We start from the raw sequence: 25515 nt of genomic DNA on the forward strand, positions 1-25515 counted from the left end.
CAAACTTGACATGAGCCAACAGTGTGACGCGGCAGCTAAAAAAGCCAATGCAGTTCTGGGCTGCATCAATAGGAGTATAGCATCTAGATCAAGGGAAGTAATAGTGCCACTGTATTCTGCTCTGGTCAGACCTCACCTGGAGTACTGTGTCCAGTTCTGGGCACCACAGTTCAAGAAGGACACTGACAAACTGGAACCAAAATGGAGGGCAACCAAAATGGTCAAAGGCCTGGAAACGATGCCTTATGAGGAACGGCTAAGGGAGCTGGGCATGTTTAGCCTGGAGAAGAGGAGGTTAAGGGGTGATATGATAGCCATGTTCAAATATATAAAAGGATGTCACATAGAGGAGGGAGAAAGGTTGTTTTCTGCTGCTCCAGAGAAGCGGACATGGAGCAGCGGAAACAAACTACAAGAAAGAAGATTCCACCTAAGCATTAGGAAGAACTTCCTGACAGTAAGAGCTGTTCAACAGTGGAATTTGCTGCCAAGGAGTGTGGTGGAGTCTCCTTCTTTGGAGGTCTTTAAGCAGAGGCTTGACAACCATATGTCAGGAGCAGTGGCGTAGCGTGGGTTGTCAGCACCCGGGGCAAGGCAAGTAATTTGCACCCCCTAACCCGTGGATTTGCGCCCCCTAACCCTAACCCCCAGATGTTGCGGCCGGTGCGGCCGGCCCCCCCCCTGCACCCCCCACGCTACGCCACTGGTCAGGAGTGCTCTGATGGAGTTGGACTTGATGGGGGTTGGACTCGGTGGCCCTTGTGGTCTCTTCCAACTCTATATTTCTATGATTCTATGGTTCTGCGAGTCGAACAGACTCCCGGAACGGTTTAAGTTCGAGAACCAAGGCTCCACTGTACTAGCTATTCTGCTTCAATTGTTTTAATACTTTTGTCGGACGTTGCCCAGAGTGGCCTGATGTTGTTGTTGTTGTTTAGTCATTTAGTCGTGTCCCCCTCTTCGTGACCCCCTGGACCAGAGCACGCCAGGCACTCCTGTCTTCCACTGCCTCCCGCAGTTTGGTCAAACTCAGGCTGGTAGCTTCGATGTCCCACCATCTCGTCCTCTGTCGTCCCCTTCTCCTTATGCCCTCCATCTTTCCCAACATCAGGGTCTTTTCCAGGGAGTCTTCTCTTCTCCTGAGGTGGCCAAAGTCTTGGAGCCTCAGCTTCAGGATCTGTCCTTCCAGTGAGCACTCAGGGCTGATTTCCTTCCGAATGGAGAGGTTTGATCTTCTTGCAGTCCATGGGACTCTCAAGAGTCTCCTCCAGCACCAGAATTCAAAAGCATCCATTCTTCGGCGATCAGCCTTTGGAATATAAGTAATTACATCATTATTATTACTGCATCTCCACGTAAGGTAAAGGTAAAGGGACCCCTGACCATTAGGTCCAGTCGTGACCGACTCTGGGGTTGCGGCGCTCATCTCCCTTTACTGGCCGAGGGAGCCGGCATACCACTTCCAGGTTATGTGGCCAGCAGGACTGAGCCGCTTCTGGCGAACCAGAGCAGCACACGGAAACGCCGTTGACCTTCCCGCCGGAGCGGTACCTATTTATCTATTTGCACTTTGAGGTGCTTTCGAACTGCTAGGTGGGCAGGAGCTGGGATGGAGCAACAGGAGCTCACCCCGTGGCAGGGATTCGAACCGCTGACCTTCTGATCGGCAAGTCCTAGGTTCTGTGGTTTAACCCACAGCGCCACCCACATCCTGCATCTCCATGTAGACCTGGGGGGAAAACCCTGCCTGAAACTCCTAAGGGGTGCTGCCCACCAGTGTTGACAACCAGGAGTGCCAACTTGGCCTTGAGATCATGGCTGTATTGCCCTGGTGCCCAAATTTGCGGGTGCCCAGCTGCTCCGTGGGAAATTTTGTGGGTGCTTGGGTCATAGCTGTTAACGTTTCCCTTTCTTTTAAGGGAAATCCCCTTATTCCGAATAGGATTCCTCACAAGAAAAGGGGAAGGTTGACAGCTATGGCTCTGGTACAGCAGGCCCCAAGGAGTCGGCACCTACACAGGCAACACCGAGCCGAGAGCCTCAGTCCTGGTCTAATCCTTTATTTTTCCGCCCTGGGATTATAAAGTGGACTTCCAGGAATACGATGGAGACTGGTCTGGTCTGTTCCTCCTCTGGAAAAAGTGCCGGGTTTCTGTTTTTGCCCGCCGTCTCCGGTTTTGCGGTGCAGGAAAAATTCCAGTCGGAAACCCAAACTTCTGGTGCAAATGTCTTCGCCGCCTCTTTCGCCTTGAACGCCAGAAACCATCTGCTTCCGTTCCTTCCTTCGCTCGAGGCCTCGGTTCTCTGCAGAGGCAAGCGTGGCAGAAGTATTCTTATTAAGAGCTGCTCCAGTGACCTAGATCTGTCACTGTGGCGGGGTGTGCGTGGTTACGCACGAGGGGTGTGTGTGTGTGTGTGTGTAGCAGCAAGGGGGGCAGGGGGGGAATCGGAAACCCGGAAAAAGAAAATCTGGAGAGAGCGAGAGTCAGGAGAGGCAGAGCTTGCCAACCTCTTAAACAGCAGAGTTTTTCCAAAAAATAAAGTTTCCTCCCTGTGATATGCATCATCTCTCGTCGCCCCAAACCACTGCCGGATTTACATATAAGCTAAACAAGCTATAGTTTAGGGCCCAGAAGGGGAAGAAATGGAGGCAGTGAGAGATTTTACCTCCTTGGGCTCCATGATCATGGCAGATGGTGACAGCAGTCACGAAATTAAAAGACGCCTGCTTCTTGGGAGAAAAGTGATGACAAACCTAGACAGCATCTTAAAAAGCAGAGACATCACCTTGCCAACAAAGGTCCGTATAGTTCAAGCTCTGGTTTTCCCAGTAGTGATGTATGGAAGTGAGAGCTGGACCATCAAGAAGGCTGATCGCCGAAGAATGGATGCTTTTGAATTCTGGTGCTGGAGGAGACTCTTGAGAGTACCATGGACTGCAAGAAGATCCAACCTCTCCATTCGGAAGGAAATCAGCCCTGAGTGCTCACTGGAAGGACAGATCCTGAAGCTGAGGCTCCAAGACTTTGGCCACCTCAGGAGAAGAGAAGACTCCCTGGAGAAGACCCTGATGTTTGGAAAGATGGAGGGCACAAGGAGAAGGGGACGACAGAGGACGAGATGGTGGGACAGTGTTCTCGAAGCTACCAGCATGAGTTTGACCAAACTGCGGGAGGCAGTGGAAGACAGGAGTGCCTGGCGTGCTCTGGTCCAGGGGGTCACGAAGAGGAGGACACGACTAAACAACAACAACAACAACAAACAAGCTATAGTTTAGTGCCCCACTCCCTAAAACATCACTGGTTTGCTCCTTTCTATATATAGGGTGCCTACATTCTGCTATTTATAATTATTAGTAGCTTCATATATTTACACCTATTATTACTTCTTGTTATAGCAAGTTTCTGGAGACTAGATGATGAGTCTTTGTAAACTGTGTTTCTAAAGGACCTTTTGCTATCGCCAAATGCCAATGTGTTTGCATTATTCAGTTTATGAATAAAAAATCATTTTAAGTTGGAGCTGAAGAATTACTGTATTTCACTATGAATATACTTCTTCTTAATTGTAATTCACTATTAATACACTTTTATTTCACTTCAACAATTACATTGATAAAATACATATTCTGTTACATGCAAACGGCTTGAGATACCTTTTAGGTCCATCAATGACCATATAGCATTTATTCAATACCAAAAAAGTGACAATTTGTTGTGGACAAAGGACAGCTGGACATAGAAAGGGCCCTGTTACTTTCAGGAGCTGAGGGCCGCATCAAACCTAAATCCGGCCCTGGCCCTAACCATTGGTCATGCTGGCTGAGTAGAAGGCAGCGGGACACAGCCGTGGGGCAGTGATCAGATTTAGCCCCCTGCCTTCTCCCTAAGCATGCTGGTAATTGTTTTGAAAAGTCAGTACAGTGGTACCTTGGTTCTCAAACTTAATCCGTTCCGGAAGTTTGTTCCAAAGCCAAAGCGTTCCAAAACCGAGGCTCACTTTCCCATAGAAAGCAATGCAAAACGGATTAATCTGTTCCAGGCTTTTAAAAACAACACCTAAAACTGCAATTTAACATGAATTTTACTATCTAACGAGATCCATAAAATGAAAGCAAGAAACAATGTACTGCAGTCACACAATCGATCCATCAGTAGCTGAACTGGGTTCCACGCAGTCACAAAAACAAAACAAAAAGAGCCACAAAACCGCAAAATAAATAGCAAAAACAGACAGACTTCAGCGTAACACTCAAAACGGAGTATGTTCCGCTTCCAAAAAAAGTTCGCAAACTGGAACACTTCCGGGTTTGCAGCGTTTGGGTTCCAAGTTGTTTGAGTACCAAGGCGTTTGAGAACCAAGATGCCACTGTAATGTAATATTTCGCTCACGGTCATCAATAGCTGATGGAGGTTTGAGTTTGGGGAGGGTTTTTCCAAGGCTGCGTGGCGTAGTGGCTAGAGCGCTCGATGGCGCTTCTTTCTCTTGGCCCAGCCTACCTGATAAGGTTGTTGTGAAAACGTCAGAGAGCAGCGTAGGAAGAAGAAGAGCAAGAGAAACGATTTGCAAGGAAATCTTAACAGGCAAGGCTTTCTGCAGATCCTGCCCAGGAGCCGGGAATTCTGCGTCTTGCACAAATCATGCAAATCCTGACGCAAGGGCAGCCGAAAGAATCTCTGGGATGGGGCAACTGCGATACGAGGAAAGCTTGCACCATTGGGAAGTTTATTAAATGAGGCCTGGCACGGAGAAGGAGAAAGGTTTTTCTCCTCGTCTCATAACCCCAAGAAATCTTGGACGTCCGTGCTGGAAAATTTGGGGCGGATAAAAGAAAGGACTCGTCCATCCTTGAGCTGTGGAACTCCCTGCTACTTGAGGCCACCAAACTAGACGGCTTTTACAGAGAACTGGGTGAACGGAAGGGACCCAGCGGTCATCTAGTCCAACCCCACTGCAGTGCAGGGATCTTTTGCCCAACGAGGGGGTCGGACCCACGACCTTGAGGTGGAGAATCTCGTTTTTCTACTGACTGAGCTATCTCCAAGGTCTGTGGAGGAGGAGACGGTGGCCTGATCCACGAGGCTCTTATCTTATTCCATTATACGATGTCAATATGTTGGGGACACTCGATGCTTTGCCACCCAACACTTAGACATCACAGCTTTGGGAATCTCCACTTCAAAACCAAGTTTCTAGTCCCTATGGGGTTGTGCCACATTGCATCCCAGAAGAGGAAGTAGGGAAGAGAAGGAGGCTCTCAGGCAGTCCGACTCTGCAGCCTTCGCGTTTGGCAGAAACGGGACATTTGCGATGCTTGAGGGCTAGAAACATGGTTCAAAAGGAAAGTTAAATCGCCAGTCTGGCCAAAGGCACACTTTTCAGGAAGGGAAAAGGGGCGAGAGAAGCAATGAGGCTTTCGGGATTTCTGTACGCGGAGGGGGGCGGATTTCCTAGGTGATAAAACTCGGTTTATTCCTGCAGCAGGCGCAGGTGTGATCCTGTGGGATTACGGCCCCCAACGGCCCTCCCATCTCTCAAAGCGGCCCTTCTCTTCCTCTACCCCCTTTCCCCCGCTTCCTCCTCCTTATTTAACAAATTTTGAGTCCAAGCCTTTGTGTGCAGGTTCAGAGAGTTCTGTCTTCTCTTCCCTTCCACGTCTTCGTCACCATCATCCTTCTGCTGAAACTCCTAACCGCGGTTCGCTTCTCCCCTAACCCCGGTTTGTCTCTCTCCTAACCCCGGTTTGTCTCTCTCTTTATGCCAGTTCGTCTCTCCTCTAACCCCGGTTTGTCTCTCTCCTAACCCAGGTTCGTCTCCCCCCTAACCCCAGTTCATCTCTCTCCTAACCCCGGTTCGTCTGTCTCTTTACGCCAGTTCGTCTCTCTCCTAACCCTGGTTTGTCTCTCTCCTAACCCTGGTTCATCTCTCTCCTAACCCTGGTTCATCTCCCCCCCCCAACCCCAGTTCATCTCTCTCCTAACCCCGGTTCATCTTTCTCTTAACCCCATCCTGTCTCTCTCCTAACCCCGGTTCGTCTGTCTCTTACGCCAGTTCTCTCTCCTAACCCAGGTGTGTCTCTCTCCTAACCCTGGTTTGTCTCTCCCCTAACCCCGGTTTGTCTCTCTCTCAACCCCAGTTCGTCTCTCTCCTAACCCTGGTTCATCTCTCTCCCCTAACCCCGGTTCGTCTCTCTCTCAACCCCAATTCGTCTCTCTCCTAACCCTGGTTCATCTCTCTCCCCTAACCCCGGTTCGTCTCTCTCTCAACCCCAATTCGTCTCTCTCCTAACCCTGGTTCATCTCTCTCCCCTAACCCCGGTTTGTCTCTCTCTCAACCCCAATTTGTCTCTCTCCTAACCCTGGTTCATCTCTCTCCCCTAACCCCGGTTCGTCTCTCTCCTAACCCCAGTTCGTCTCGAACCTCAGCCTGTGCGTCTTGCTTCTCCGCCCCTAACCCCAGCCAACCCTATGATTCTGTGATTCCTTTGGAGGAATCTGTTTTGCCTGATCTAGCTCACCTTGGGTCCACAAGCGGCATTTCCCCATATTACGCAAGCACCGCTTTGGTGGTACCCGCTGGAAGGAAGTGCGGCCCCTTATGGGCAGGGTTTCGGCACAGCATGGGCGTGGCTACAGAGAAGCGCCGTCATCCTCAGGTACCAACAGGGCTCCAAGTCGTTCTTCCGCCCCAGCTGGGACGCCGCTCCATCTCCCTCTTCCTCGGCCCGCCCTTGACTCTCGCCTTCCCGGATCCCCGCTGGTTTCCCCCTTCGGGGGAGTAAACAGGGGTCCAGATCCTAATTGGAGCTCCCCGGTGTTGCCCTCATTCCGCAGCATCGACCGCATCCTCTGCAAAGCATCGTGGGCCGGCGACCTCATTTGCCCCCAAGATTTCAGCCGGTTAATTAACCACGGCGCCCCGTGCGGAAACGGAAAGGACGTTGTGTCTCTCCCCTGGGTTCCCGGCGCTTCCCGAAGTTTAATGACGTCGAGAGGGGGGTAACTCCTGGGGGCCGGTCATATGAGATCTTCCTGTCCTCATTCCCCTTCGGCTGTGTCTCTCCCCCTGCCTCACATCTGGACCAATCAATGGGTCCCGTTGTGCCCGGCACCGAGATCTGCGCTGAGTTCCCCTGCTGTGTCTCTGCATGAGTTGCTGTTCTGCACATCTCTCTCTCTCTCTCTCTCTCTCTCTCTCTCTCTCTCTCTTCCTCTCCCACTTGCAATCAGGTTGTTCATTCGGGCACCTCAGCAGTGTGGCAAAAGCCAACGTTATCTTTATTTCATTTATTATTATTATTACTTTGTCACAATAAAAAACTAAGTAGCAACAACAACAACGACAAATTATGTTGCAAGCTATTTATACAACTGAACTATGTTTGGGGACGTATTTTACTTAGCTAAGCTAACTTTTCCCCTTTTGAAACCTTCCTTGTGTATTCTGCTAAATATCATTTAAAGGTAAAGGTAAAGGGACCCCTGACCATTAGGTCCAGTCGTGGCCAACTCTGGGGTTGCGGCGCTCATCTTGCTTTACTGGCCGAGGGAGCCGGCGTACAGCTCCGGGTCATGTGGCCAGCAGGACTAAGCCGCTTCTGGCGAGCCAGAGCAGCGCATGGAAACGCCGTTTACCTTCCCGCCAGAGCAGTACCTATTTATCTACTTGGACTTGGACGTGCTTTTGAACTGCTAGGTTGGCAGGAGCAGGGACCGAGCAATGGGAGCTCACTCCGTCATTGCGGGGATTTGAACCGCCGACCTTCTGATCGTCAAGTCATAGTGCCACTGTATTCTGCTCTGGTCAGACCTCACCTGGAGTACTGTGTCCATTTCTGGGCACCACAGTTCAAGAAGGACACTGACAAACTGGAACGGGTCCAGAGGAGGGCAACCAAAATGGTCAAAGGCCTGGAAACGATGCCTTATGAGGAACGGCTAAGGGAGCTGGGCATGTTTAGCCTGGAGAAGAGGAGGTTAAGGGGTGATATGATAGCCATGTTCAAATATATAAAAGGATGTCACATAGAGGAGGGAGAAAGGTTGTTTTCTGCTGCTCCAGAGAAGCGGACACGGAGCAATGGATCCAAACTACAAGAAAGAAGATTCCACCTAAACATTAGGAAGAACTTCCTGACAGTAAGAGCTGTTCGACCGTGGAATTTGCTGCCCAGGAGTGTGGTGGAGTCTCCTTCTTTGGAGGTCTTTAAGCAGAGGCTTGACAACCATATGTCAGGAGTGCTCTGATGGTGTTTCCTGCTTGGCAGGGGGTTGGACTCGATGGCCCTTGTGGTCTCTTCCAACTCTAGGATTCTATGATTCTAAGTCCTAGACTCTGTGGTTTAACCCACAGCGCCACCCGCGTCCCTTAAATATCATTTATTTTATGCAAAAGGGGGAGGGGGGAAAGCCTGTGTTCCTTTATCCCCTTTCAAACTTGTATCGTTATTTTGACCGCGGTTAAAATTGGTAGTGTGCTTCCACTCTTTACGGGGTCCAAAAAGACCCCTGCACACAGGAATAATGAGCGTTTTTTAAAATAAATTTCCTAAGTTTGAAAGTGTTGCCTACAGAACACTGTGTGCATTTGATTTGATTTGATTTTTTTTCCTGGTATGGGAACCTCGCTGTGCCCGTAGATCGGAGGGGTTGTTGCAACAATGCAAGCTGCCAGATATTAAAAATCAATTTTAAACACAATAAACTGCATTTTGGAGGTTATGTGTCAGAGTCTCAGGGGAAAAGGAGGTTGTGTTCTCAACGGAAACTGAAAACGTAGCAATGTTGGTGCCAACCAAACCTCAATTAAATCAATTTTAAATCATGAAAAACTCAAAAACAAACCCTTCTTTACTGATGAATGCCATTTGGACTATAACGTAACTTAAATAGAAAATCTGTAGAAAGATTTTTTCCACCGAAAAGATTTTATTTTTAAAAATCCAATGTAAATTAAAAAAAGAATCTGATTTAAAATTTTTAAAAATATGATTGATTTTTATCCACTTGTTGCCAGCTCCCTGGGGCCCTGGGGTGCCCGTGAACCCGCAAAATTCCCCACAAAGGGGACACATTCACACATGCATTTGGGGTTAAGTCCAAACGAAAATTTCAAAAGCGAAATAAGATGGAAACAGTTTGCCCCAAAATGAAAATGTTGAGGATGAAGGAAGTCAAACTGGACGGAAAGAAGAACTGAAATATTGCAGTGTTCAGTATAGGTGGGTTGCGATTCGGTGCTTCTGCGCATGTGCAGCTGCCCAAACCCGGAAGTAACCTGTTCCAGTACTTCCGGGTTTCAGCGCATCCGTAACCTGAAAAATCGCAACCTGAAGCGTCTGGAACCCGAGGTAGGACTGGATGTATTTTATCAAAGCGATTGTTGAACTGAAATACAATTCAGAAAAAGTATATTAATAGGGAGTGGGTGGCGCTGTGGGTTAAACCACAGAGCCTAGGGCTTGCCGATCAGAAGGTCGGCGTTCGAATCCCCGCAATGACGGGGTGAGCTCCCGTTGCTCGGTCCCTGCTCCTGCCAACCTAGCAGTTCGAAAGCACGTCAAAGTGCAAGGAGATAAATAGGTACCGCTCCGGTGGGAAGGTAAACGGCGTTTCCGTGCGCTGCTCTGGTTCGTCAGAAGGGGCTTCGTCCTGCTGGCCACATGACCCGGAAGCTGTACGCCGGCTCCCTCGGCCAATAAAGCGAGATGAGCACCGCAACCCCAGAGTCGTCTGTGACTGGATCTAATGGTCAGGGGTCCCTTTACCTTTACCTTTTTATATTAATTGGGAGTGGGTGGCGCTGTGGGTTAAACCACAGAGCCTAGGACTTGCTGATCAGAAGGTCGGCGGTTCGAATCCCCGCCATGGGGTGAGCTCCCAATGCTCGGTCCCTGCTCCTGCCAACCTAGCAGCTCGAAAGCACGTCAAAGTGCAAGGAGATCAATAGGTACCGCTCCGGCGGGAAGGTAAACGGCGTTTCTGTGCGCTGCTCTGGTTCGCCAGAAGCGGCTTAGTCCTGCTGGCCCCATGACCCGGAAGCTGAACGCCGGCTCCCTCGGCCAGTAAAGCGAGATGAGAGCCGCAACCTCAGAGTCGGCCACGACTGGACCTAACGGTCATGGGTCCCTTTACTTTTATTAATAGTGAATTTGGGGGGCAGGCAAGAGAGTGAGAGCTAAGCTATGGCTTGTTTAGCTTATACGTAAATCCGGCACGCCCAAAAAGGTTTGTTGGCAGCAGGCAGTGCCCTCAGCCGGCTGCGGCGGACGAACCGCATTCCTCCTTGGTTGGCACAAGCAGTCGAGGGCGTGCCAGGCAACTCGCCCGCCGACTCATCCTCCCAGCTCTCACTTTGCCTCATCCTTCTCTCTCCTCTCCACCCGCCAGCAGAAAACCAAATCTGCCCCGATCCTTAGCCACGGCTGTAAACAAAAGAGGGTGGAGATCTTATGAGATACAAACCTCTTGGCTGTGTGTAGGCATAATTCGAACACAGGACTTGGCTTATAGCATGGGTAGGCAAACTGAGGCCCGGGGGCCGGATCCAGCCCAGTCGCCTTCTCAATTCGGCCTGCGGACGGTCCGGGAATCAGCGTGTTTTTACATGAATGTGTCATAGAATCATAGAAGAGTTGGAAGAGACCACAAGGGCCATCGAGTCCAACCCCCTGCCAAGCAGGAAACACCATCAGAGCACTCCTGACATATGGTTGTCAAGCCTCTGCTTAAAGACCTCCAAAGAAGGAGACTCCACCACACTCCTTGGCAGCAAATTCCACTGTCAAACAGCTCTTACTGTCAGGAAGTTCTTCCTAATGTTTAGGTGGAATCTTCTTTCTTGTAGTTTGGAACCATTGCTCCATGTCCACTTCTCTGGAGCAGCAGAAAACAACCTTTCTCCCTCCTCTATGTGACATCCTTTTATATTTTTGAACATGGCTATCATATCACCCCTTAACCTCCTCTTCTCCAGGCTAAACATGCCCAGCTCCCTTAGCCGTTCCTCATAAGGCATCCTTCAAGGGATGAGCCGCAGCTCGCCAGGGTTGAAGGAGTGAGTGCTTTAGTTGAGTTTCCTGCATTTCAGCGGGTTGGACTAGATGACCGCCAGGGTCCCTTCCGACTATCCCATTTTATGATTCATCCTCCACCTCCTTCTTGGAAATTTAAACTTCTGGATAGTAGTGGGAACGAGATATCTCTTGATTCATGTGCGTAAGTTCATGAATGGGCGCCGATGGAGGCAGAATACTGCATCACTTCTCATTATTATTATTATTATTGTTAACCCACGTATCTCCAAGATCCATTGCTTTTTTATGGTCACTGTTGCCCCCGGACAGTGCATAGGCAAGCTCAGCCCTCCAGCTGTTTTGGGACTACAACTCCCATCATCCCTGACCGCTGGTCCTGTTAGCTAGCGATGATGGGAGTTGTAGTCCCAAAATATCTGGAAGGCCGAATTTGGCCATGCCTGATCTAGAGCAGTGGTGGCCAAACTCTGGCCCTCCAGCTGTTTTGGGACTACAACTCCCATCATCCCTGATTTGTGTGGGAGGGTGGGGAAATGGAGGAAAAAATAAGGATGATACGTTTTGTTTTAATTTAGAATAATAATAATAAAAAAGATTTGCAAGCCGCTCCTCCTCTCCCCACTGTTTCAGGAGGAGTCGTAGAGACAGCTGACTGATGCATGCCTGTTACACAACTGCTTTCTTCAATTATAATTTTTTTGCAGAGGAAAGTATGTCAGTAGGACAGGGTGACTTGGTGCGTGCTTTGGCACGGGCCTGACGGACGGGTTCGGCGGCCAATGGCCGCGGGCCGTGACTCAACAACCTGGGGGCCGGGAGCCAATGGTTGAGCCTGCTTTGGGCAGCTCTCCTCGGATCCTGGCCACATGTCTGGGATATGTTTAGCAGATGGCGGTTATATAACCTTGGGGAAGTTTCAGGCCTTTGGTAACAACAAAAACAACCGAGGCTTTGGGGATATGTTGGGAAACCGAGTGGTTGTGTGTGTGTTTCTTTTCTTTCCTTAAATATTTATTTTATTTTATAGCACGTCGGTGCAACTGAACATAAAAATAGCAGAGAACAGAGAAAAAAGAAATAAAATGAAAAACAGCAAAGCAAGCAATACCAGTACAAAAACAGAACCTATAATGAACAATACAATATTTCAGTTCTACTTTCCTTCCAGTTTGACTTCCTTCATCCTCAACATTTTCATTTTTGGGCAAACTGTTTCCATCTTCTTTCGCTTCTTCTCCTTTCCGTTTCCAGCTTTTGCACTGTAGTTTCATTGTAGAAGTTAATCCAAACCATTTGAGGGGACTGCTTTTTAAGGTGTTCTCGATATTTTCGCCGTTCCTTTTGAAATTTTCGTTTGGACTTAACTCCAATTGCATCTGTCATTCTAGCTAATTCTATATAATCGAATAATTTCTCTTGCCATTCTTTTTTTTGGGGGGCATGTTTCAACCGACTCTTGCATTTCCACACCAGCCTCCCCAAAATCACGAAAATCTGTATTTCCCAATTTCCCGTGCAAAGCCAGGAAAATTGGGGGGCTGGGGATCTGGGGAGAAAGGAAGTCTTAGGTGACCCCCCAAAAAATATTGCTAGTTGTCTCCTACTATCGAAAGTTGATTTTATTTCACAATCCACGTTCCATATCTTTCCATATTTGCACGCGTTATTAGAATCCTGTTGATGTTTCCATCTGCTTACAGCGGTCTCCTAAATAAATTATTTTAAAACTTCCCCGTTCTTAATTGAAATAATATGAAGTCGAAAAGACTGACAGTAAGATGGCGGGAAGTAGAGATTCATTTGCCATTGTTAGAACTCCACACTTGTAAAATCGAATAAAAATTATTTCCGAAAGAAAGAAGAAAAGTTAATTTTCTTTCTGTGTTGCTCAATCCGGGTATCACCTTTCCCAGATCCGCAACCCTGCTTGTTCTTATTGCATAATTTTCTTTTTAATGAACAATTCAAATTTAGCAATGGATCACCCCCCTGGCTACGACTTGCCCGCCTTCCACGGTTCCCCAAAAACTCCAGTTTTTACGCTGTATATTCTAATCAATGGCTTTACTTTGTCGCAAAAGAAACACCCGATCAAATCTAATTTGCTTTCTAACATTTTTTTTTAACACTGAGTTTTTCCGTACCCTGCAAACATTTCCCAGAGCGGAGAACTCGCAGGGCAGGCGTTGGCAGCAAAACGGCGAAGCTTTTGCAGCATTGAACGGACAAATTTATTATTTCGGTCACAGACCGGTTCCAGCTCAGCTACAAAATCAGGGAAGTCACAAAACACTTGGGGGAAAACTTTCAAAGTCAGCAGGTACTCAAACAGAGAGAGAGATTTTCAGGACCAGTTCCACTTGGTATGCACAGACGTCTCCATTGTGAAAAAATCCTTTTGTGGCATTATTTTAGGTTTGCCCCCCGCTGGGAAAAAGAGTTCAAGCAGCCAGAGAGCGGGCTTTCTGTTCCTGCCTCAGTTTTGCCGCCTGTGAAATGGGCGAACGGCGTTTTGCAGAACAAGACAACAGCAGGGCCGGCTCGGAAGGATCCCGTAATAGGAAGCTTTCTTTGCAGAGGAGGAAGAGACAGTGATTTTAAATATATTTATCTCACCACTTCCTTCTCGGAGTGATTCACTCTCGCGCTCGACAACAAGCTACGCCCGAGTGGAAAGTATTTCTCCCTGCATCGAGACTGGAAGAATTTCCTCTGTGGTTTTCAGAAGGACTTTCGTGTGTTGTGCAGTTTCTTGTGGGGTGGGAAAGGCACTCTGCACGTGCTCAGAAGAACCTGTGTGCCGGAGCCTGGCTCCACAGCAAAAACTTCGGGACTCTGAGCTCTGAGCTCTGGCCTTGCTAGCTAGGGGTGATGGGAGTTGTAGTCCAACAACATCTGGGGACATACAGGTTGAGAACCGCTGGCTTAAGCTCAGCTTACACCAGGCTTCCTCAACCAGATGTTTTTGGCCTACAACTCCCATGATCCCTTGCTAGCAGAACCAGCGGTCAGGGATGATGGGATTTGTAGTCTCGAAACATCTGGAGGGCCTAATGCAGACTCTATGGAAGAGCTTCCCCTCTATCCTCTTAGGTCAGTGGTTCTCAACCTGTACGTCCCCAGATGTTGTCGGACTACAACTCCCATCATCCCTGAGCTCTGGCCTTGCTAGCTAGGGGTGATGGGAGTTGCAGTTCAACAACATCTGGGGACGCACAGGAGAACCGCTGGCTGAAGCTCAGCTTACACAATCAGATCTTTTTGAGACTACAACTCCCATGATCCCTTGCTAGCAGGACCAGTGGTCAGGGATGATGGGAATTGTAGTCTCGAAACATCTGGAGGACCTAATGCAGACTCTATGGAAGGGCTTCCCCTCTATCCTCTTAGCTCAGTGGTTCTCCACCTGCGGGTCCCCAGATGTTGTCGGACTACAACTCCCATCATCCCTGAGCTCTGGCCTCGCTAGTTAGGGGGGATGGGAGTTGTAGTTCGACAACATCTGGGGACCCACAGGTTGAGAAAGGCTGCATGGTCCTGTGTCAATGATGCTTTAGATGAGATTGTCTTTCTGTAAAAAAAAGAATGATTTGAATCGAGTCTTCCTGACTAGCGATTTGAATCGATTTGATTTGAATCACATCCGCCCAGCCAACACGGCCAGCACAATTATGGGATGGTTTACTCCTTGGCAGATTGAAATCCGTGTAATCTGTTTAAAGTCCCTGACTGCCCTCTTCTGGGAAGGAAGTGGAGTGTCTGTGTTCTCTGTTGAATTATTGTATCGTATAATATTTGATGAATTATTGTATTTCAATAGTTTGTTGGGTGCCACCCAGAGTAGCTGGTGAAAGCCAGCCAGATGGGCAGGGTATAAATAAATTATTATTATTATTATTATTATTATTATTATTATTATTATTATTAAATTATTCTTTTTTAATGTTTAAAATTTTTATTTTTTACCCACAACCAAAACACAAACAGTTAAACCCCCCCAGGTGGCTGATACATTGTGTATACCTAATCCATAATAACATATTCAAATCAACCATATGAACAATTTTATATATGTTAACACTCCTCCCTCCACAAGGTTTATTTAACTTTTAGCATTTTACCTGCCCCAAATTGTTCAAACCTACCCAAATATTTCAATATCTTCTCAAAACAATCCTCCTCTTTCTCACTGACCTTAAACCCTGTGTATCTCCACAGTTAGATATTCTAAAATTATAATATTATTCAGTTTTTCCCTCCATTGGTTCACCCCTAACTCTTCTGCTTTTTTCCAATTATTCGCTATAACCAGTCTGGCTGCAGTTACCATCAGTTTTACCCATTTACATTCCTCTCTTGTTTTTAACTCGGTGCTACTCAGACTAATAAGAACCATTCATGTAGATAGTCCCACCTTCCTACCCACAATTATGTTTCTTCTTGCTGTCTGATCCGAATATTCGTGGCGATTCTCCCTCTTGCTTTCCAAAATCCTACGCAATCAGTGCTTTTTATTTATTTTTCCGGGGTAGGGAAATAGGTGGGTGAGCTCCGCATGAAATTGTTCTAGGGCCCTGTCCTAGCGTCACCCCGAGCCGTAGCTAAATGTAAGATGCGATTAATAAAATCAAGGAGATTTGGCTAGAAATGGCCACAGGTTTTTGGGTGGCAGATATAGGTGGATTTGGAGCTCAAGTACTGGGTGTATTTCGGGACACGGGTGGCGCTGTGGGTTAAAGCACAGAGCCTCTTGGGCTTGCCAATCAGAAGGTCAGCGGTTCGAATCCCCGCAATGACGGGGTGAGCTCCCATTGCTCGGTCCCTGCTCCTGCCCACCTAGCAGTTTGAAAGCACCTCAAAGTGCAAGTAGATAAATAGGTACCGCTCCGGCGGGAAGGTAAACGGCGTTTCCGTGCGCTGCTCTGGTTTGCCAGAAGCGGCTTAGTCCTGCTGGCCACATGACCCGGAAGCTGTACGCCGGCTCCCTCGGCCAGTAAAGCGAGATGAGCGCCGCAACCCCAGAGTCGGCCACGACTGGACCTAATGGTCAGGGGTCCCTTGACCTTTATTGGGTGTATTACAGCCCTCCCAGACCAGGAAAAGTAATTATTTGATTTTTTTAAAGTTAGGGAACTCAAGTTTCCCCGAGTTCCCGCTAAGCAAGTCAAGGCAGAGACGTCTCCTTTGCAAAGGGCCTTTTCTAAATCAAAGTTGGGTTCGCCTGCGCTTACCTTTTCAAAAATGCATTTGTTGTTGTTGTTGTTTCCAAGGTGGAAAATTAACGTGGGTTTTCTCTGTCTCTTTCTTCTTTCCCCAGCGCAAATCGAGGTCATTCCTTGTAAAATATGCGGCGACAAGTCGTCGGGAATCCACTATGGCGTGATCACCTGTGAAGGGTGCAAAGTGAGTTTTGCGTGAGAGAGAGAGAGGGATTTCGAGGAGGAAGATGGCAGCTGCCAAATCAGGCCCGTCCCCCACGCGAAATTTGCACCCCTCAAAATGTTTGCTTATTTATAGCAACATTTTTTCTCTCTGCTCTTAACAACAAAAGACCAGCAACGACCCAGAGCAGGCTTTCACAATATTTAAATTAAATTTGCAATTCAAAAGGCACGGCACAAAAGGAAAAAGCTGGGAGGAGGGAAGAGGAAAAGAAGCGTGCAATAATTATTTTTTAAAGTCCTCACAAAAGTTTGCCATCGTCTGAGTACATTTTGCTCCTGACATGCCGTATTTTTCACCCTATAGGATGCACTTTTTCCCCTCCAAAAATGAAGGGGAAATGTGTGTGTGTCCTATGGGGCGAATGCAGGCTTTTGCTGAAGCCTGGAGAGTGAGAGGAGTTGGGCTCCCAAGGCTTGCGTATAGCAGCCTCCAAACCTGACCTGGTTTGGAGGCTGGCAGTGGGGAGAAGCGCGCTTCTCCCCACCGCTAGCCCCACAAGCTCGGGGGACAGCGGGGAGGTGGGCGCACCTTCCTGCTGTTCCCCGACCTGATTTGGAGGCTGGCGGTGGGAGCTGCCTGCATCCCGAAGCCTGGGGCGCGCTGAGCCATGCGCTCCGGGCTTCGGGAAGATATCCGCAAGCCTGGGGAGACCGGCGCGACTTCCCACCGGGCTCCCAAGGCTTGTGGATAGCAGCCTGTTCTGGGGGCTGGGGTCGGGGGAAGCTTGGGCTTTATTTCCCCCCCCCCAAAGAAATTTCTTTATTCCCCCCCCAAAAAAAAGCCTAGGTGCGCCCTATGGGCTGGTGCGCCCTATGGGGCGAAAAATACGGTACACATGCAGTCGCCGTTGAAATTATTCAACGGCCATTGCAAATCAGGCTGACTATCCAAATGTACAGACTTTTCAGCTGATTGCAAGGAGCAAATCGAACAAAAGCTGCGGAAATTGCTCGATGCAACAGAGGCTTCGAGCAATTCTCCCAAATCCGGCTGCAAACGCAACTTGGATTGACTCTTTGCAAACCGCGGGAATCCTGTAAATTTGGATAATCACCCCGATTTGCAATGGGGAGTCGAATAATTTCGACTGCAGCCGTACATGCAAGTTGTTTCCTCCAAGACGTCGTGGATTCCATTATTTTCAATCTATGCATGCTTTTTACTAATACAGTGGTCCCTTGGTTCTCAAACTTAATCCGTTCCGGAAATTCTATTCCAAAACCAAAGCGTTCCAAAACCAAGGCATGCTTTCCCATAGAAATCCATGCAAAACAGATTAATCCGTTCCAGACATTTAAAAACAACCCCTAAAACAGCCATTGAACATGAACTTTACTCTCTAACCAGACCATTGATCCTTAAAATAAAAGCGATAATCAATGTACTGTACTATAAAATAAATAAGGCAGTACTGTAGATGATAAAAAATATTTTTTTCTTACCTGCACTGATGATAGTCATTGTTTGGATGGTGGGTTTTATTCCATTTCCACAGTCAGACGATCAATCAATAATCAATCAATCCATCAGTAGCTGAACTGGGTTCCGCACAGTCACAAAAAAAAAAATGAACCGGAAAAGCCTCAAAAACGAAGGCGCCAAATAAAGAGCGAAAACAAAAGCGCCAAACTTTTTCCATTCCGGAAGTCTGTTGAACTTCTGAAATGTTCAGAAACTATAGCCAACAGCCGCGCCAGACGATCAGCTTCCAGAAAACGTTCAAAAACCAGAACACCCACTTCTGGGTTTTTGGCGTTTGGGAACCAAGGCGTTTGAGAACCAAGGCGCCACTGTGCATGCAAGTTATTTCCCCCAAGGTGCAGATTTCAAAGGCTAGTTTGGTGTGGTTTTTTGGAGTTTTGGACAGTGGAAGTCCTCCTCTAAATGCAAAGAGAATTTGGATGTTCTGCTCCTCGTCTCCCCAATCGCTGCAGCTTCCTCCGTGTCGGCCAGTTTTCCTCATTTCCACCCTCATTTTCTCTCCCAAAGGGGTTTTTCCGCAGGAGCCAACAGAATAACGCCACTTATTCCTGCTCGCGGCAGAGGAACTGCCTCATCGACCGGACGAACCGGAATCGGTGCCAACATTGCCGGCTGCAGAAATGTTTAGCGCTGGGCATGTCTCGCGATGGTGAGTCGCCGACTCAAGAAACGGGGGGGAAGGCAGAGAAAAGGGAAAGAAAGAGGGGAAATATAGAAAAACCGAAAAGTGCCAAAGGACGTAAAGAGCTCTCTGTTTTCTGCAACTGCCATGCCATATTCATCCCTTTAAAATTCTGGTTTATCTCCTATAATGTTTTTATATATGCCGGAAACCTCCCATAGTGGCTGGGTTGAAACAGTCAAATAAATAATAACAGTCAGTCCCCCCCCCCAAAAGAAAATAATGTTTAGGGGTACTCTTGTTTTGACTCAAGTAACTCACCGTTTTGTAGTTCAAATCGAGGGAAATAAGTACAGCAAGTGGACAAAAGTATAATAGTAGTAGTTGTAGTAGTAATTTATTCATACCCTGTCCAATCAGAGCTTACCTGTCTGGAGGAGAACCCAGATTTTTTTTTTCTGGGGAAGGAAAGGGGTCTCTGCAGCCTGCTTGCGGGAGGCCTGCTGGGCTCGGATGGGGTTTGACTGGTTTTGAGCCCCACACTGACCTCTCCTTCTTCTCCTTCTTCTGACCTCTTCTGCTGCTGCTGCTGCTTCTCTTTCTTCTTCTCTTTCTTCTTCTTCTCCTTCTTCTTCTCCTCCTCCTTCTCCTCCTCCTCCTCCTTCTTTTCCTCCTTCTTCTTCTGACTTCTTCTGCTTCTTCTCCTCCTCCTCCTCCTCCTTCTCCTTCACCTTCACCTTCTTCTCCTTCTTCTCCTTCTTCTCTTTCTTCTGACCTCTTCTTCTGCTGCTTCTGCTTCTTTTTCTTCTTCTCTTCCTCCTTCTTCTTCTCCTTCTCCTCCTCCTCCTCCTCCTTCTTCTGACTTCTTCTGCTTCTGCTTCTTCTCCTTCTTCTCTTTCTTCTGACCTCTTCTTCTGCTGCTTCTGCTTCTTTTTCTTCTCCTCCTCCTCCTTCTTCTTCTTCTCCTCCTCCTCCTCCTCCTTCTTCTGACTTCTTCTGCTTCTGCTTCTTCTCCTCCTCCTCCTCCTCCTCCTTCACCTTCACCTTCTTCTCTTTCTTCTCCTCCTTCTCCTTCTCTCTCTCTTCCCCCCATCCATTGGTCTCGCAGCGGTCAAGTTTGGCCGCATGTCCAAGAAGCAGCGGGACTCCCTCTACGCTGAGGTCCAGAAGCACCAGCAGAACCAGGAGCAGGGCGGCGGCTCCAAGGACGAGGCGGAGACGTTGTCCAGGGTCTACACCACGAGCGTCAGCAGCGGGCTGTCTGACCTGGACGACATCTCCATGCTTTCGGACGGCTTCCTCTTTGACTTCCCGCTGACCCCAGAGGGCAGCGGCAGCTACTACAACCTGGACCTCCTCACCTCCGCCCAGCCATCGCCTGACCAGTCCAGCATCGACGTCAGCGACGCCAAGCTCATCAAGCAAGAGTCCATCTACGAGCTGATGTTGGAGCCTGGACTTTTCCCGCCCGGCTCAATCGAGGGTGGACATTTGGCCTCGGACATCTCCAGGATAGAGATCGGTGAGTACGCAGGATGGACTTTTAAGCAGATTGCCCCGTTCCCAACGCACAGGGCACCTTTGCGTTCCAAGATTTACACGTTTGACATGCTTCTTCTTATGTATGGCTTAGCAGTAAAGGTAAAGGGACCCCTGACCATTAGGTCCAGTCGTGGCCGACTGGGGTTGCAGTGCTCATCTCGCTTTATTGGCCGAGGGAGCCAGCGTACAGCTTCCGGGTCATGTGGCCAGCATGACCAAGCCACTTCTGGCAAACCAGAGCAGCACACGGAAACACCGTTTCCCTTCCCGCCGGAGCAGTACCTATTTATCTACTTGCACTTTGACGTGCTTTGGAACTGCTAGGTTGGCAGGAGCAGGGACCGAGCAACGGGAGCTCACCCCGTCGCGGAGATTCGAACCACCAACCTTGTGATCAGCAAGTCCTAGGCTCTGTGGTTTAACCCACAGCGCCACCCGCATCCCTTATGGCTTAACGGTGTTGTTGTTTAGTCGTTTAGTCGTGTCTACCTCTTGGTGACCCCCTGGACCAGAGCACACCAGGCACTCCTGTCTTCCACTGCCTCCCGCAGTTTGGTCAAACTCATTCTGGTAGCTTCGTGAACACTGTCCCACCATCCTGTCCTCTGTCGTCCCCTTCTCCTTGCGCCCTCCATCTTTCCCAACATCAGGGTCTTTTCCAGGGAGTCTTCTCTTCTCCTGAGGTGGCCAAAGTCTTGGAGCCTCAGCTTCAGGATCCGTCCTTCCAGTGAGCACTCTGGGCTGATTTCCTTCCGAATGGAGAGGTTGGATCTTCTTGCAGTCCATGGGACTCTCAAGAGTCTCCTCCAGCACCAGAATTCAAAAGCATCCATTCTTCAGCGATCAGCCTTCTTGGCTTAGCCAAACCACCAACTCTACAGCCACCCGGTTTGAAAGAGAAAAGGACCTTGCTTCGTGGAAAGTTGTGATGTTTTGCATGTGACTCGGAAGGTCGGTTTGGCAGAGTCATAGGGGGAGAAATCTTGACAGCTGTTGTGTGTCCATTTCCTCCACAGAACGGCTGGCTCAGAACGTGGTCAAATCCCACCTGGAAACTTCTCAGTACACCAGCGAGGAGCTGAAAAGATTGGCCTGGATTCTCTACTCTCAGGAAGACATCCGGAACATGCAGAACAAGGTACAGGCCGGCCGCTCGCCTTTGGCGAAGGCAATGATACTCATGGGCGACTAAGCACCGCAACAACCATGCCCTCCCTCCGTCTCCAGAAGTTCCTTTCAGCATTAGACCGCAAACTGTGGCATTTTTTATGATAATAAACTTTCAATTGCCATCCAATAATAGCCCAGAGAAAGCATAACTAAATTAGAAATCTTGATCTGCGTCCGTTTGGCGTATTTTTGTCAATTTGGAGCGGCAATGCCTTTTTCCAAACCCTTTGGGGGCGGAGAGGGCAAAAAACTTATTTCGCTCCTTTCTATTATTTCATAAAAGGTATGCACTGCTCAATTGCAAAAGAGAGAGAGAGGAAGATCCTTCAAAGCGGTTTACGAAACAGTAAAATTGGTATTAAAAAAAACCACGCAGCCGTGCTTTGAAAAAGACATAAAGTACTAAAACCGATTGAAATCATCTGGAGAGATTGAATCTCTTTCCACGTTTAGAGGCTCCTTGCCATCTGACGCCCTAAAATAAATAATGATAATAATAATAATACTTCTGTAAATCAAGAAAATCTTCAATAAAAATACATTATTATTATTATTATTATTATTATTATTATTATTATTATTATTATTATTTATACCCTGCCCATCTGGCTGGGTTTTCCCAGCCACTCTGGGCAGCTTCGAAGAAAAGATTAAAAATACATGAAAACATCAGTCATTAGAAACTTCCCCAAACAGGGCTGCCTTCTAAACGTCAGATAGTTGAATAATAATAATCATTAGTGTAATAAAGCGTAGCTTTTTTATTATTATTATTATTTATTAAGAGTTTTGTTAATACAGTAGAGAAAAGACAGAATAAACAGATAATAGACAGAAAAAAGAACAAACATAAAATTTAACATCTTAACATCTTAAATAAAGATGTTAAGATGTTAAATAAAGCGTAGCTTTTGTGTCGATTTGGCACGACCAACGCACCCAGGTGGCAGGAGAGGGTGGAGAAAACCGCCCTCTCTGTCGTTTGTCCCCAGCAGAGGTAGACTGCTCTTACACAAGGAGGCTCCATTGTAAATCTCATGCGCTGGAGGTGCCGAAGAGACTTGTTGGGGCCTCAGGAAGCACAGTTTGACCCTCTTCTTCCCCTGCCCTTCCCTTCCATGTCCCGTGCAGAGCTGTGAAGCCATGTGGCACGAGTGCACGGTCCAAATCTCCAACGCCATCCAATACGTCGTGGAATTCGCCAAACGCGTCGACGGCTTCATGGATCTTTGTCAAAACGACCAGATAATTCTCCTCAAAGCAGGTGAGGGGCAGCGGCCGGACTGGCGAGTCTCAACAACGCACCCGCTTATTGCAAAACATAAGATAGCTTTGAGAAATGTGGGAGGGGATGGAATAGGACGTCCCTATTTTCAGGGGAGAAACGTTGGAGGGGATGGAATAGGACGTCCCTATTTCCAGGGGAGAAACGTTGGAGGGGATGGAATAGGACGTCCCTATTTCCAGGGGAGAAACGTTGGAGGGGATGGAATAGGACGTCCCTATTTTCAGGGGAGAAATGTTGGAGGGGATGGAATAGGACGTCCCTATTTTCAGGGGAGAAACGTTGGAGGGGATGGAATAGGACGTCCCTATTTTCAGGGGAGAAATGTTGGAGGGGATGGAATAGGACGTCCCCATTTTCAGGGGAGAAACGTTGGAGGGGATGGAATAGGATGTCCCTATTTTCAGGGGAGAAACGTTGGAGGGGATGGAAAAGGACGTCCCTATTTCCAGGGAAGAAACGTTGGAGGGGATGGAAAAGGACGTCCCTATTTCCAGGGAAGAAACGTTGGAGGGGATGGAATAGGACGTCCCTATTTTCAGGGGAGAAACGTTGGAGGGGATGGAATAGGACGTCCCTATTTCCAGGGAAGAAACGTTGGAGGGGATGGAAAAGGACGTCCCTATTTTCAGGGGAGAAATGTTGGAGGGGATGGAATAGGACGTCCCTATTTTCAGGGGAGAAACGTTGGAGGGGATGGAATAGGATGTCCCTATTTTCAGGGGAGAAACGTTGGAGGGGATGGAATAGGACGTGCCTCTTTTCAGGGGAGAAACGTTGGAGGGGATGGAATAGGACGTGCCTCTTTTCAGGGGAGAAACGTTGGAGGGGATGGAATAGGATGTCCCTATTTTCAGGGGAGAAACGTTGGAGGGGATGGAATAGGACGTCCCTCTTTTCAGGGGAGAAACGTTGGAGGGGATGGAATAGGACGTCCCTATTTTCTCGGGTAAAAGAGGGTATGTCTACATAAGTAACTATTTATCTTGATGAATTCCTGGGAGGATCGTTGGGTTATAAACAAAGACAAAATGAATCAGCAGGAATTATTTTTTTTAACGATTTGATCTTTAGAGTTTTAATGTGGGAGTTCTTTTTTATAGCCTGTAAATCAATTAGATAAACAAACGTTCTTAGAGTCTAAACTTCTTTTTATTCCTTCCTTCTTTCCTTCCACCCGTTTCTTTATTCTCAAACAAAATCTACCTCGTTTTGATTTCTTCCTCCTCTTCCTTGCCATGGGGGTTCAATTCCTGTGATTCGTGGTCTGGATTCCTTTCCGCCCGCCAACCTTTCCTCCTCCCTCCTCCTCGCCTCTTCCTCCGCTGCCGTTTCCTCTTTGCGTCAGGCTGCCTCGAGGTCCTCCTCATCCGAATGATACGGGCCTTCAACCCCCTGAACAACACGGTGCTGTTTGCGGGGAAATACGCCGGGGTGCAAATGTTCAAATCTCTAGGTAAGAAACAGGGGGAAGAAATCTGCCTCCGTTATACATTTTTATTGATTTTTTAACATATCAGTTCCAACAGTCGTACAACATACCCTCTCATCTTATACAATATTTTAGACTTCCGTCAACACCTCTGGTGATTTTCCCTTCTTTATTCTGCATTTTTTAATTTCTATGTTGCATTTAATTGCCCTTCACTAATCATTCTTTTCATAGTCTTTCTTGTAATATTTCAGATAATTCACCTTACAAAACTTCTTGCAGACCTACTAGCGCCATCTGCCCATCACAATTACTTTCCAAATAGTTCATATATTTACTCTGGTCCTCTAAAAATCTCTGATCCCGCAGGTTTAAAATCCTTCCTGTTAGTTTATCTAATTCTGCATAGCCCATAAATCTGCCTCCTTTTTAAAATATATATACATTTTTATTGATTTTTTAACATATCAGTTCCAACAGTCGTACAACATTACCCTCTCTGATCCTGCAGGTTTCGAATCCTTCCTGTTAATTTATCTAATTCTGCATAGTCCATAAATCTGCCTCCGTTTAGACAAGCCCATCGAGACATGTAGACGGCGACTTCTGATTTTCCCGGTGACCAAACCCCTCTGCTTTTTCCATCGCCCCAGGTTGCGACGACCTCATCAACGCCATCTTTGAGCTGGGGAGAAATCTTTGCCGGCTCCAACTATCCGACGAGGAGATAGCGCTCTTCACGGCCGCCGTCCTTTTCTCTCCAGGTGAGCTACTCACCCGCGGCGATCAGAGGGCAAGAAGGGGGCGATTTGGACCAATCGCTTTGACCCAGCAGAGTTAGCCCTTGGCTGTCGGCTGGCAGGTGGCCACCTAATATTATTACAGTCGTGCCTCGGAATCCGTCCCGGAAGTCCGCCCGACTTCCGAAAAAGTTAGGAAAGCAAGGCGCGGCTTCCAATTGGCGGCAGGAAGCTCCAATCGGAAGCCGCACCGGACGTCTGGGTTCCGAAGGACTTCTTCAAACCGGGACACTTGCTTCTGAGTTTTCAGCATCCGGGAGCTAAAACGTTTTGACTCGCAAGGCGTTCGGCTTCCGAGGTTCGGCCGTATTATTATTATTATTATTATTATTATTATTATTATTATTATTATTTCAACACCTGCGGAAAATTTGTCTATTGAGAGTTCCTCACAAGCACGTGGGTGCTTGTGGTTAACCTTTTGGAAACAGTTTTGTTGCACGTTTTCTACCTATTAAACTTTGCAAATTTTAGGATTATGGGGATGCCAGCTGTTATTAAGGAAAGGTTTGGCGCAGAAGGTGGCCCTTTTGCCTGATTTTGCAGAGTGCATGCTCTGGTTATCTCCCGCTTGGACTACTGCCATGCACTCTCCGTGGGGCTCCCTTTGAAGGTGACCCAGAAAATGCAATTAATCCAGAATGCGGCAGCCAGACTGGGGACTGGGAGTGGAGACCATATAACACCGGTCCTGAAAGACCT

The 25515-nt window shown here is 47.9% G+C and overlaps 1 protein-coding gene across 2 annotated transcripts in view; it reads left to right on the top strand.

Moving 5' to 3' along the window:
* The window catches only part of LOC309332927 (nuclear receptor ROR-beta-like), a 39713-nt gene that overhangs the window by 7825 nt on the left and 6373 nt on the right, over positions 1 to 25515 (top strand). The window contains exons 2-8 of one of the 2 annotated variants that reach the window (XM_081846293.1): positions 16353 to 16438; positions 18470 to 18611; positions 19693 to 20106; positions 21143 to 21264; positions 22428 to 22560; positions 23930 to 24037; positions 24667 to 24777. In XM_081846293.1, coding sequence (XP_081702419.1) covers positions 16353 to 16438; positions 18470 to 18611; positions 19693 to 20106; positions 21143 to 21264; positions 22428 to 22560; positions 23930 to 24037; positions 24667 to 24777 — 1116 coding nt within the window. The remainder of the gene's footprint in view (positions 1 to 16352; positions 16439 to 18469; positions 18612 to 19692; positions 20107 to 21142; positions 21265 to 22427; positions 22561 to 23929; positions 24038 to 24666; positions 24778 to 25515) is intronic. The other variant, XM_081846294.1, reaches the window with a different exon arrangement.

Source organism: Podarcis erhardii, assembly GCF_964252035.2.
Source record: "Podarcis erhardii genome assembly, chromosome: 18".
Lineage (NCBI taxonomy): Eukaryota > Metazoa > Chordata > Lepidosauria > Squamata > Lacertidae > Podarcis > Podarcis erhardii.